The sequence below is a fragment of the Montipora capricornis genome, chromosome 2, assembly GCF_036669925.1.
Source record: "Montipora capricornis isolate CH-2021 chromosome 2, ASM3666992v2, whole genome shotgun sequence".
Classification (NCBI taxonomy): domain Eukaryota; kingdom Metazoa; phylum Cnidaria; class Anthozoa; order Scleractinia; family Acroporidae; genus Montipora; species Montipora capricornis.
In genome coordinates, this window is record NC_090884.1 from 53,872,275 (window position 1) to 53,885,755 (window position 13,481).

The 13,481-nt window shown below is 40.4% G+C and overlaps 1 protein-coding gene across 1 annotated transcript in view; it reads right to left on the reverse strand.

Annotated features, from left to right (window-relative positions):
• Positions 1–13,481, reverse strand: part of LOC138027105 (BRO1 domain-containing protein BROX-like) — a 30,181-nt gene that overhangs the window by 6,792 nt on the left and 9,908 nt on the right. Inside the window, exons 11-15 of the mRNA XM_068874613.1 lie at positions 12,545–12,614; positions 9,168–9,229; positions 7,380–7,458; positions 6,601–6,680; positions 6,427–6,491 (exon numbers count right to left, since the gene is read on the reverse strand). Of these exons, the coding sequence (XP_068730714.1) occupies positions 6,427–6,491; positions 6,601–6,680; positions 7,380–7,458; positions 9,168–9,229; positions 12,545–12,614 (356 nt within the window). The remainder of the gene's footprint in view (positions 1–6,426; positions 6,492–6,600; positions 6,681–7,379; positions 7,459–9,167; positions 9,230–12,544; positions 12,615–13,481) is intronic.

Genomic DNA, 13,481 nt, shown 5'->3' on the forward strand with positions numbered 1-13,481 from the left:
TTGACAAACCTTGCGTAATGTTAAAATAAAACCGAAACAAGAAAACTATCAAAGAAAAAGAGATCCGTTGACTGACCAAGTAGAATGTTCTCTTCTCGTGATATATAAACCGTCGAGCAACATTTATGAACTACATCACAGAGTAGGATGTAGGCCAGATTTATACAGACTGCACAGCCACCATGCATAACCCCCATTTTTTTACAATAAGTTTAATACTTTAACCTGTTTTCAATCTTGATTGCATCTGCGGTGAGCTTTTTCTTTTTTGAGATACCAATAAAGCCTCTTTTTCGGGTCCATAATTGTCTTCATCCTTTTCCGTTTTAGTATGACTCTTGGCGTGCTCTACTATTTTCTGACCGATATCACGTCCTCGAAAATCGTGGACTGAAGTCGATTTACGTTGAAACGCGCCACTATGCCTCAACACCTCTTCTTCATCAAAGGGCTCTCCTATCTCCAACATAGATTTATAAGAAGGCATCTCTAGATTAATCTTTGCTTTTGGCGTTGGCGGTTGAACCAGTTCACACTCTTGCCGCAACTTCTCGACCGCATTTTCTAGCAATCTTCGCTGCCCGACTGGCAAATTTAAGTCGGGGAAATCTTCTTTTTTCAACGCCAGGACGGCGGGTAGGCAATCGATTTCATGCGTTTTCACCAAAATGTCAATCGTGCTTTGGTTGATAAATGAATCCTTCGCCCATGCTTCAAATAATTCTTGGCTGCCAAAAGTGTTATGCGTTGTCATAGGCGGTGGTTTTCCAGTCGAAGAAGCCGATGGCGAAGAATCGCTCATCGCCTTAACGAAGGAAAACATCCTAGTATTTCCCCGGTCTGAGGGGAAAACTCTACCCACCGATTTGGGAGTTAACGAGACAATGCCTTCATCGACTCCTCAAAGAAGAGACAGATGGGAAAGCCCATTAAATGCAGATAGCAGCGTCATTGCATAATCTTCAATCAACTTTTCAAAGAGTTCGGTTTCCGGCCACATGGTGTATTTTAAAACACTAATGCTGAACTCGATAACAAGAACAACCAGAGTTAATTTAGGGGGAGCGACAACAACAAAAAAACAATGTCATTTTGACGTGAAAGATATAAGGCTGTGGATAAGGGGTAGATTTCTTGTTTGTTCGATTTAAAGTTGGGAATAATTTACCTATTTTGCGATGATGCTCTAATGATCGCTTTTGACCGGATCTTGATTGCCAAGAGTCGAATTTTCAGGTGGAAAACGAATTTGTTTTGTAGTACACGCAAGTAAACAATAAAATAACCTTCAAGGCAAATTTAAAGCGCAAATTCAAACTAACTTTCATTACTTTACAAACTAAGAAAACCACAAAGATTTTAGTGTTTGAGCAAGGAGGTTTAGGCGACTTTGTTGAAAAATTACGTGCTTTTGCCAAAAAGGGAGAGTTAAAACTTGTTAATGTTATTGCTAGAATAAAAATGGAAATTTAATAAATTTCGATAGCATTTTCAAGGTGCAGTTTCTTCAGACAAAATTTCACGGAAACCTCTAGAGTTAGTATATTTCTTTTGTTGCTTTAAATGAATGACTGATTAGTATGCGTTTACGTCCGTTTGTGAGACGACACTAAAATGGGTTATAATATGACAAAAACTGCGAAATAATTGTGTGGTTAGCTTGAATAGCCAATCTTTGTATACATTTCTGACCATAGGCGACTCGAATTACGTGTATTTACATATGAATGTATGAATGAATGAATGAATGAGTGGAAATGCTTTCATGAGCGGACACTGCACCACATAGAAGTGCTCTATCGGACAGCCTTTCGGCGAATAGAGCGGGTAAAAAATACAATAGCTAGAAAATGTTTCAGTGAATGATCATACAATTAGACAGGTAAAAACATTGCTGATATGTTTTAAACGCGCTTAATTTGATATCCTACACCACTGAACCAAGATATATTTAGATATGATGCAAAAAACGAAGAGAACTAATTTTCCACTCTCTCAAACATCTGTCTTAGTTGAGTCAATTGTCGACAAGTCTAAATTAAAAAATGAGATTCGGTTTTGCTGAATTTAGAATTTCTGCATTATAATGCACTGAAGGAATCGTAGTGTTGATTTGTACGCAGTAATGTGCACTTCAGGGCCTTCAACCAATACATAGGTTTATACTAACCTCGTTCCCAGGACGAAATCTCGTTTTCGAAAGCTGTCAGCCATCTTTATCCAAATTAACACTGATTCAGTGCAATGATTTGACCTTACAAATACATTACGCTGAATAAATTGTCATGAAATGTTAATGACCACAACATTCCAGCTAGGCTCGATTACCAGCCGCTGTTTCGGGAAATGAGCCAGCGCTCACTCCCGAAATCTCGGCCGTCTCTTCTCGGGGAGGATACCCGAACTCGAGTGAGCGGCGGAAATCGAGCCTACATTCCAGCACGAAATCTTGCTATGTTGAGACTCCCCTTCCCCTTGGTTAGGGGTGGGATCTGGCCATGTGTTATGAACCTATGTATTAATTATCTATTCCAAAACCCTGGTGAAAGAGTTTAAAAGTGCTACTCTAATAAAAAAAAAACACTTCCTTTTTTTCTTCAGATTATGAAAGTGTGATTGCTTGCAACTTGACTGGAAAATTTTTGAGGTTTGATTTTTATCCAAAGGCTGTTTACTTTGGGTGTAAGTTTTGGATTTCATGGTCCGCCATCACTCACGTTCCAAACTGACCGATTGGATATCAGAGGGTTGGATCTAGGGAAAGTGACGTCATTTACTCACTAGCTTAAAATTTCGGTTACATGAAGTTAACTCTATACTTCTTAATTTCTCGTCCATTTCATTTAAAAAAGGACATGAAAGTCGAGAAGGATGAATCTGGATCATAAGCGACATTTGTATCATTGACGTGACCACTGGACCATCGAAGCCAGCCGATGAACAAGTGCGAGTTTTCAATTTATTTAAATAGATACCCATCACTAAAATTGAAATTTAACAGGTTTAAAATGGGTGTTATATTTAAATACTTGTAATTAAGAGCTATTCAGAATGGGTGCTTTGAATTAAACACTGTTGATCAGCCTTACACGAAATGCTTGAATACGGTGCATGGGAATATTACATTGGTGACCTTGTAATGTATATAAATCGAGTAATTGTCACGAGATGTCCAATGTCCTTCTCGTCTATCCCTTATAGCATTACCTAAAATTTCAGCAGGTAAACGCAGCTTATTATGTATGCAAAACACAAGTTTAAAAGTCTGAAAGCCCAAAACTTTCTAGCCGTCTCCTCCCTAATCTTAGGGGTCGCGGGAGAGAGAACTCTCCCGCGATCTAAGGTTAGGGAGTAGACGACTGAAATTTCAGACTAAAAACTCCCCTGCTGCATATTAATTCATCCGCGTACACACGCATTGCAGTCTTAAACTACTGAGTCTTTGACGTCATTTTCTCTTCGATTCAGCTCTCGCAAGATTTTAAAAGTAATTACTGGCGGACCATTTAATAGAAAAATTCCAGTTAAAATAAATAGGTGTCTTCTTTAAATCAAGGCTTAAAACTTGGGTCACCTTGTGTTCCGTTAACATAGTTTTGAAATCCAAAGAAAAATACAAATTGATGTTTTGGTCATAGTAGCACTTTAAAGCATCTTCGCTGGGATTTGGGATTGGTAGGGCCGTTCACAGGTGGGACGTCATGATGGCGACGATGATGATGATGTTGATGATGACAGCCGAGGACAGGCGAAAGCATAGCCTTTATCACACACAGACGATAAAATCATCTAATATTAGTGTTTTATTTCGACCAACAGAAAGAATAGCTCTCTGATTTTACATGGTTTTCAAGCTAGTAACTGACCACACAAATACATTGAGAAGCTTTAAAGTAGTTTTCGGTCACAGTGACCTTCTAGAAGGTCTCTCATGATAAGAACAACGGTTCGCTTATTTAAATACAATTCAGTAATAGCCGTTTTCATAATAGAAGACGAACAAATCGTCTAAACGGACAACTCGCACTGTGGTTTTGTCGACTCATATGAATTCAAGAAAACTAATTACGCTAGTCCTGTCCGACGTAAATTAATTAAAGTGCTACTATGACCAAAAATCAATTCTAGTTTTTCTTTGTATTTCAAAACTATGTTAGCTGAACACCAAGTGACCGAACTTTTAAGCCTTCATTTCAAAAAGACACCTGTTTATTTTGACTGGAATTTTCTTATTTAATGGTCCGCCATTGCTAACTTTAAACTCTTGAGAGAGCTGGATCGAGGATATGAATGCAATGCGTGTGCACGCCCGAAAATTAATATGCAGCACGGGAATTCCGAGCTTTCAGACATTGAACTCGTGTTTTGCAGGTATAATAAGCTGCGTTTACACGCTGCAATTTTAAGCCAGTGAATCTCTGACATCATCTTTTGCTCGATCCAACTCTCTGAGGTCCAATCGGTCAGTCTTGAACGTGAATAATGGAGGACTGTGAAATCCTAAAGTTGCACTCAACTGAAAAAAGGTCAACATTCATGGCCATCCCTCAAACTGACATTTCCCTTTTTATTCAACTTACGCAACCTACAATCTACTTCAGACTTCAAATTTACTTCAAAGAAACAAACATTTTAAACATAACGCGAAGATTGAGAATAGGCGAGGCTAAGAGTTCAAGTCGGATCGATAGCTTCTCATTGCAGTTTCCGATATCCACTAGACTATCGAGACAAGCTCCCGGAAAGGCGAATTTTTAAGAGTATTGACATAGTGGTACCCAGCAAAATAAGTGAAAGCTAACCGTCTTCAAAGTGGTTTTTAGACCTAAAATACTGTAGATCAGCGCGGCTTAGCTTAGAAACGCTATTTCTTGTTGAGGTAGAGCTCCAATTCTGCGTGTTTTCATTCTTTTACAGCGGTAAGCTTGTCATATTAAGATGGGATTTGTCGTCGTGTCATTGTTACGAAATGTCCAATGTCATTTTGAGGGATGGCCGAGAGTGTTGACCTAAAAAAAACGGCCTGTGGATAAAATTCGAAGCTCAAAATCTTGTCAGTCAGGTGTCAAGCAAAAACGCTTTCAAAATCCGAAGGAAAAAGGGAAGTGAATTTTTTGATCATAGTAGCACTTTCATTAAAGACTGACAATGGAACGACAAACTGGATAAGGTTGAGCGCATGAAGATTGGCACTTGGTATGGCTTGGTTACCTTACCTTTCGCGCCAACATTCCGCCATATTGAAAACTTCCCTAGCCTGCGTAGCAGGCGGTTTGGCGAATTTTAGACGCTTCTTTCCATCGGGGTTAACTTTAAAGTGACCGTCTTGAATATGGCCGTGCGAAAACCTGGACCGAAGTCAAACGAGAACGCGAGGGGGGAGGGACCGAGGAGAAGAAGTGAGGAACAAATACTTCCCATAAACCATCGCTTCCATCCCTAATTCCATTTCTTAGTCGCTTTGTTCGTCAAACGTGAATTTAGGTTGGACTTTGGCCGACTTGTTCGTCTTCCTAACCTGACAAATTCCAAACGACTAAGTCGTCTAAAAACTGCAGTAAGTCCCGTTTTCACATAAGACGATTTGTTCGTCGTTTAGCATGAAAACGGTCAATCAGGTGCTTACAAAACCCTGTTTCTAATATGTTAAGTCTTTTCTTATTGTAGAAAACAGTGTCGATTAAACAGGAGTTTAAGAGAAAAGCACTCATCTATTTGAGACAAATCACTTCTAGAAAGCGCCTGAGGTAAAATTATTGCTGTTACTCGCAGGCTAAGTTTTTATGTGACAATTTTATGTGGCAAATATATTTGATCGTGTAGATGCACAGGAAATAATTGTTGACAAATCGCATTTAAGTGGGTCAGCAATGCCTTTGGACAGCACAGATAAAGCAGAAACCGACGTGGCGTGGTTGTTCTCCAATGGCGCTCACTAAGAGGCACGAATTTGCAACATTTTATGTGACAAGTTGTCTACACGAGCAATTTTCGTATTTGACAACTTTTATTTGTCACAAAAAAGATAACTCGCCAGCCTTTCAGCAAATATTTTTGTCACATAAAAATTGGTCAAATTTCCTCGTCTACACGAGCAAGTAAGACGGGGTGTAGACGGGGCTTAAAAGGAAAACGGTTCATTAAATATAATGTGCCATAAATTATGAAACCTAACAGTTAAATTTAAAAATTGCATTTGTATAATAAAACCATCACTAATCTTGTTTAAAGTTGAGTCAAAACTTTCTTAAAAGCAACAAGTTTACCATAGCATTCTGCACTTTTTCCCCACGCTCCACGAAGGCGTCGAAGGAAAAAAACGAAACGACACATTTGAAGCGGTCCAAATGTTCCTTAGATCTTGCTCTGAAAAAGCTGACTTAATTACGTTGCTCTTAATTTTTAAATTGTTCCATCAGCTTGTACCTGCAATCGTGTCACCGTCCTCCTCCCCCTTGGGTTGACTTGTGTCTGAAGCTTCTGTGACGGCTCTACAAAAGGGATAAAAAGACAGGGCAACACCTTTACTCTCTGCTCTTTTGACGAACGACTGGCAGCAAACTGGTAAAATTCAAATTCAAAGACACTGTCTTAGTTTACCCTGTGAGATCCTCGCCAGTTGAAAGGTCAAGGGCAGTCACGTGAACAACGCATTTGGGATCCAGGGGAGGAGGACAATCCTGAAGAGAAGGCAAAATCACTTGATGAAAAAACGCCGGCTGAACTGGTTCTACTCACTTTGGTCAGGAGCGACGACCTGACATGAAACAAGTGCTTGTGCCTCGAATAGGCTGACAGCGTCACGCGAGATATTTAGGCCAATCACCAAGGGCCAAACAAGCAGAAGTTGTCACAGGAAAAATTTTTCATCACTCACTCGGTTCCGGTCCTCGCAGTGCTGAGCGCTGGCTCCTTTTTCGAACAGCGGTTGGTCATTGAGCCACAGAAACCGATTGGTTCTCGTAATGCTTCAACGCGAAGGAAAAACTCATTGGGAATGGGGAACTTTCTTGCAATATTGCATAAATGATTCACTCGAATTCGTATCAAGAAAGTTTGGAACGTAAATTAACCGTAAAGGAAAAGATAACTTCATTCAGGAAATCGTTGGCCTGCAAATACAGCTGAATGCTGCAAGCGACCGGTGCGATGCAAGGTGGCTAGGAAGTTGTCTAGGTGGGCAAACAAAATGGTGTGCTATTTACTTTACAAAAAAAAACCCCGACTCTTTTTGCCCACTGGTAATCACCAGATCTTTTTTCCATTGCAGCGAAAAAACGGACATCAATCCGAATTTTCCATTTCATCGATTCCTGTGTTGACAACCAAACACATGCAGTGCGATACTACTTCCGAAGAAGTAATTCCCTACAACATACCTCAGGAATTCTCGCGTGGTAAATCATGCCATTTTCCCGTTCACTTTTGGCTTTCTTCTCATTTAAAAGTTTCTTTATCCTGCAATGATAAGAGTTCATAAATCTTTCGGTAAAAATCTTGCCGGACGATGAAAAGTGGATGGTTCTACTACAACCACCAATGGTTTATCTTAATGCACTTTTTCAGGGCAAAAACGTTAACTTCGCAATTGTTACCTGGTCATACTTCGCGACATTAAATTTTCACGATTTCATGAAAACGAAACAAACCGAGTCACTGTATTTTCGAAATTTCTTCTGTAAATCAATAAAAACAAAGCGCATTTTTTTGCGTGCGTAAAATATCTTGCTTTGTGGGACGCTCTGCATGGTCCAAAAGGGTTTGGAAGTTCCAGTGAACGAAACTTTGTTTTGTGATTGGCCACACAACATAGAAACTATTACTAACTTTTAAGCCCTTTGTGAAATTAGGAAAGGAAAGGAACTTAATTAAGTGTCTAGTTTTCTAGCTCTGGGCCCGGTTGTTCGAAAGCCGATTAACGCTAATCCCAAATTAAAAATTAACCAAGGAGTTTATTTCTCTACTCCCAAATGTTGTACAACGCTGATATTTGGCAAAATTTTACATTAGACGATGTCAAGCTTGAAAACCAAAAATAACTAAAAGAAGCTTTCACCCAAAAGTTAAAAAAGCAAACCAAAGTTTACGCTAATCCTGGATTAAGTTAATCGGCTTCCGAACAACCGGGCCCTGGAGCACTAATTGGGGACACTGTAAACTGGAATCAACAAATTAACGCAAATCAAATGAAATGTTGGTTTTTGAGGAGAGGGGAAAACCGGAATACCCAGAGAAAACCTCTCGGTGCAGAGTAGAGAACCAACAAACTCAATTCAACTGCGTATGACGCCGAGTCTGGGAATCGAACCCGGGCTGCATTGGTGGGAGGCGAATAGGATATTTCCGAGTTCATGTCAGCCTCCTCTTCAAAGCGACTCCAAGTGCAAAGTTTTTGTGATGGTAATTAGTTCCACTTTGCATATGAATGAAAACTAATTTTCATAAGAAAAACTTCCCACTTAGACTCGCTTTGAAGAGGAAGCAGACATGAACGCGAAAATTGCCTATTGCCTCAACACTGGGCCATTCCTAATCACAAAGAACCCAAAAATAGAAAGTACGATGACTACACAAACGAAATGCTTCAAGAGCTTGATGCAGAAGACGTTAATAATGAGCAAGACGGTGAGACTATTGAATAGACGGGCTCAGTGTTCTTTATTTTCGCCCACAATAACTCAGGCAACACTTAATTTCTGCGATTTCTTTCCAATCGTGAAATTTGAATGTCGCGAAAGTTAACTGTAACAAGATATCTTAACTGAGTTTCAATAATAGGCCACTTTCGATATATTAAAATTCAGCTTGAAAGAAAGCATTAGAGGACAAAGTGGATCAACTTGTTTCTATTGTTTTTGTCCTCTCTGCCTCACTGTCAAGCTAAATATTGATGTTTCGAAAATTGCCAATTAAATATAGAAGCGATTTGTGTCACATCTGGACTCCAGCATGGGACCAGGCTCCGCAGTCGGGAAGCGGAGAAAAAGGAACGGGGCGAAGCCAAAATTCGCTCGCCGAGCAGGGGACAGTGCCCAGTCCCCTGCTTGGCGAGCGAATAAATTTTCTCTTTCGCCCCGTTCCTTGGTAACTACTTCGTTTCCTCCTTCTCTGCTTCGCCAACGATAGAAAAACATGGGTCGCATATTGTAGCAAAATAATTTCCTTACTCTTGAAAGTGTGCTGATTCGTCCAAATGAACTTTAGTTCTTGGTTTAATTTTATCGTATTCCTGAAAGGAAAGAACATAAGATGATCACGTTATTTTCGCAGTTTTCAGTAAAAAGTACTCATGGATTTCAAAAAAGCCGGCCACTCGAAGCTACGTTTCCTCGTTTCCGGCTACGCGGCTACTAAGTGGCTAAATTCACCATCGCACTTATTTCCAACAGATCATAGTTAGTAGAGTAGTCAATATGGGTAGTAGCCAAAAATTTTTTTTGTTTCAATTTTTGTCGTTATTCTCCTGTACTGTTGTTTTCGAATGACCGGCATCTGTCCTTCATTTAAGGTGGAAATAAGTCAAAAACATTAGGGCCGTTTATACGAGAGAAAATAAGCTGCGGCTAACTCTGGCCGCGGCTTACGTAAACCGCGAACACCCCGTATAAATGGTACGGCTTATCCTGGCCGGGGAGTTTATACTCGTATAAATAGTTCCTTTCGCGGCTTACGTAAGCCGCCGCCAGAGTTAGCCACGGCTTATTTTCTCTCGTATAAACGGCCCTATTATGGAACTTCGGAAGCTATGAAAGTTCTTAAGGGACATCTTAATTTTATTTCTTGAAATCGGACTTTTTTTTGTGTGTGTGTTTTAAAATCGAAGTTGGTTTTTGCGAACATCTGAAAATAGAAGTTTGTTTTTCCGAAATTAAGATAATTTCCTAAAATCCTGAAATTGGAGTTTATGAAATATACGCCAACTGCCAGAAACACTGGAGACTCGCTGAGTTGTTGTAATATTTACTTCTTGACAACAAAGAAACCAGGATCACAGTTCCACGATGATCGTCACGCAGTCACGCAACGTTCTCATTTGCTGGTTTGTTCGTGTTGATGTCATGTTGTCTGTCTTTACTACAAATGGTTTGTAGTAAAGCCAGAGTCACAGGGGAACTTGCTAGTCAATTCCATTCGGACGTCAAGGGGTCGAATCCAATATCACGATAAAAAACAGCATTGAAAACAATTTTGCGAAAACAAGCAAACGAGAACGTTGTGTGACGACTATCGTGGAACTCTGGCTATGTTCTGTTTCGTTTTCAAAATTGTATTGCGGATGAGGTTTTTAAGAAGCAAACATTAAAATGCGGAGCTCAGCGAGTCTTCAGTGTCTCTAGGAGTTAGCGTATATTCCCCACAAAAGCTCCAATTTCATTCTGAAATTCTCTCAATTTCGAAAAATAAAGATGTCCCTTTCGTAGCTTCCGTATGTTCCATAATTTTTTGACTAATTTCCGCCATAAATGAAGGAAAGATGCCGAACAACAGGAGAATAACGACAAAGATTGAAAGAAAAAAAGTTGGAAAAAAGAAGACACCACGACCCCGCGTTGAACAGATGCGATCAGTTTATTTGACTGTGCGCGCTTGAATTTCTGTAAAAAAAGGGTTTGCTTCGCTTCGTTGTGCAATGACATCCATGAACAAAGAAACGCAAAATGTTCCTTCAAGCGAACGATATTGGCGCCAAGGAAAACCGTTGTCCGTGAACATACCTTGGTTGTTACAAAACGTTATAATTTTGTCTTTCGTTTTTTCAGGGATATTGATCTTTTCAGCCAGGGTATTTTCGTTTTTAACTTGCCGTTTAATAACTGATCGACGTCGTTGAGCGTTTGGATAATTTTATGATGCTTGCAATAAGCGCGCGGCAGTTTTTTCGGCGCACAATCAGTCGAGAAATTTGCAATCGAAGACGGCAGCGTTTTGTTACTGCAAAAAAATGAACTCACGTTTCTTGTCGATAACTTCTTTAGCGCAGAAAATATCAAAGTGAAACTTAAATAATCAAAGTATGTTATATTTTTGTCTGGCAAAGAACTGAAACCCACTCCAAACACGAGACTCTTCAAATTATAATTCAGAGTTATTATGCGTCTTTTGAATGGAACTACTGTAACTTGGTAGGATTGTATAATTTCGGAAGACATGTGTTGGTCATGCCTTTATCAACTTCTGGTGGCTCTTAAAAGAGCCGTTTTTGTCTTCTTGTGAGCTTCCTTAAGCCTTTGCCTTCTTCTCGGTTTTCTTGGGCAGAAGGACAGCTTGGATATTTGGCAGCACACCTCCCTGCGCGATGGTGACACCAGCAAGTAGTTTATTCAACTCCTCGTCATTGCGGACAGCGAGCTGCAGGTGACGGGGAATGATTCTGGTTTTCTTGTTGTCGCGAGCAGCGTTGCCCGCCAGTTCGAGGATCTCGGCACTGAGATATTCGAGCACAGAGGCCAGGTACACAGGAGCTCCGGCGCCTATCCGCTCACCGTAGTTTCCTTTCCGGAGAAGTCGATGAATACGACCGACAGGGAACTGAAGTCCCGCTCGGGATGAGCGGCTCTTGGACTTCGTGCCCTTTGCTTTTCCTTTACCGCGACCAGACATTTTTCAGTAAGCTTTCAGTCTACGGACACTTACGAAATGAAGTCATGTAACAACAGGGAAATTTATTCGCACGATAATATTTCAGTCGGATCGAAACGCACCAATCAACTTTTTGTTTCAAAACGATGTGTGTTTAAAAATACTGTTGACCTTTGGACAAGCGGCGGTTGTAAACCAATCAGAAATCGACGATTTCGATCCTTATGTTAATTGATCCCACGTTTGTTTTGCTATAAATACCAAGTCATTCCCTTGCAGTTATCATTCGAATCAATAGTTTGAATCCCTTAAGAGAGGAAAATGGCATCGAAAGTTGCAGGAAAGAAAGGCGAGAAGAAGCCTGGCAAGGCTAAGGCCGCCACTGGTAAAAAGAAAAGGCGAAAACCGAGAAAGGAAAGCTATGCATTCTTCATTTACAAGGTGTTGAAGCAAGTTCACCCTATGACTGGTATCTCAAGCAATGCCATGGGCGTCATGAACTCGTTCGTCAACGATATCTTCGAGCGCATCGCTGGCGAAGCTTCTCGCCTGGCTCACTACAACAAGAAGTCAACCATCAGCTCTCGTGAAATCCAAACCGCCACACGGCTGTGCTTACCCGGTGAACTGGCCAAACACGCAGTCAGTGAAGGAACCAAAGCTGTCAACAAGTACACAAGCAACAAGAAATGAACTCACTGATTTTACCACCAAAACCAACGGCTCCTTTAGGAGCCACCAAATTTTATAAAAGTCATGCCAACACGATTTTATCAGATTTTCCCCTGCGTCAATCCCTAAATCTTTTGTGAACTGTGGCTACGCAGGTACGCGACGATAACAACGCGTAGCCACAGTTTGCGCATAATAGAGTAGCCACAAGTTGTCAAAGTGTTTTGGAGTGGCCGGGTACCTATTCTACAGTTTCTTCGAGATAAGGAAAGAAATGCCCAAAAGAACTTACTTTTGCGAGTTGAGTTGCTTGATTAATGTGAATCAAACCTTGATTTAACACGACAATCGATTCACCACATCTATGAAACGAAAAACATCAAGAATCAGAGTCGTATTAAACGGTGGTGGAAAAATAAAATTGCAGGTTTGGAGCTTCCTTCATAGTCACTGCAAAGTAATTTTAATAGCTTTCATAGAAACAAACGGTTTACCCATAGAATAATTTTTATTAAAAATAATATCGCCAGTGCTTTGGGTATGCCTTGCCTCGCTTGGTGATAAGATATATTATTTTAGCATTGCGAAATGTAAACTGCTGACTGCTTCTTGTCGGCGGCAAGCGTTCGAAGTGGTGATCTTTAATTGTTAATTAAAAGTTGTCTGTCTGGATCCCTACTCAACCGGTTAAAAAAAGGGGCTACAAACAAGTTTGGAAATCAGATTACCGAAACTGAAAGTATGTCCATGACCTGCACAAATCACGATTGACATTTCTTTGCATGACGAGTTTCCCATCCTAAAACTTGTACCGCTTTAAATCATGTTGCATAAAGCAGTTTACTGTCATTTCTCATTATTTACTTATTCACTTGTTAAATAGTTTTCGTGCACCGTTTCTTTAGTTTTTGCAATAAATGACAACTGACAAAGTCACTTCATAGGTTAGGGTCAGTAATGTCAATTTTACATAAACCCTCATATGCGGCTCACTTGTTCTGACAACGTTTCGTGTGATAACCGATCATGAAAACAACGCTCCGGGACGACAAAAGGTACGTTTCATCGTTAGGCCGCCGGGGCTATAACTGGCTTAACAGTAAATCCCATCAAGCCTTACAAGACGACATATTTTCTGCGTCGATAGACTTAATCGCTAGAAGGAACAACCGCGCGCCGTTGGCTTAGGCAGGTCCTGAGTTCGACTCCGGCGGGACCCGCAACTCTTT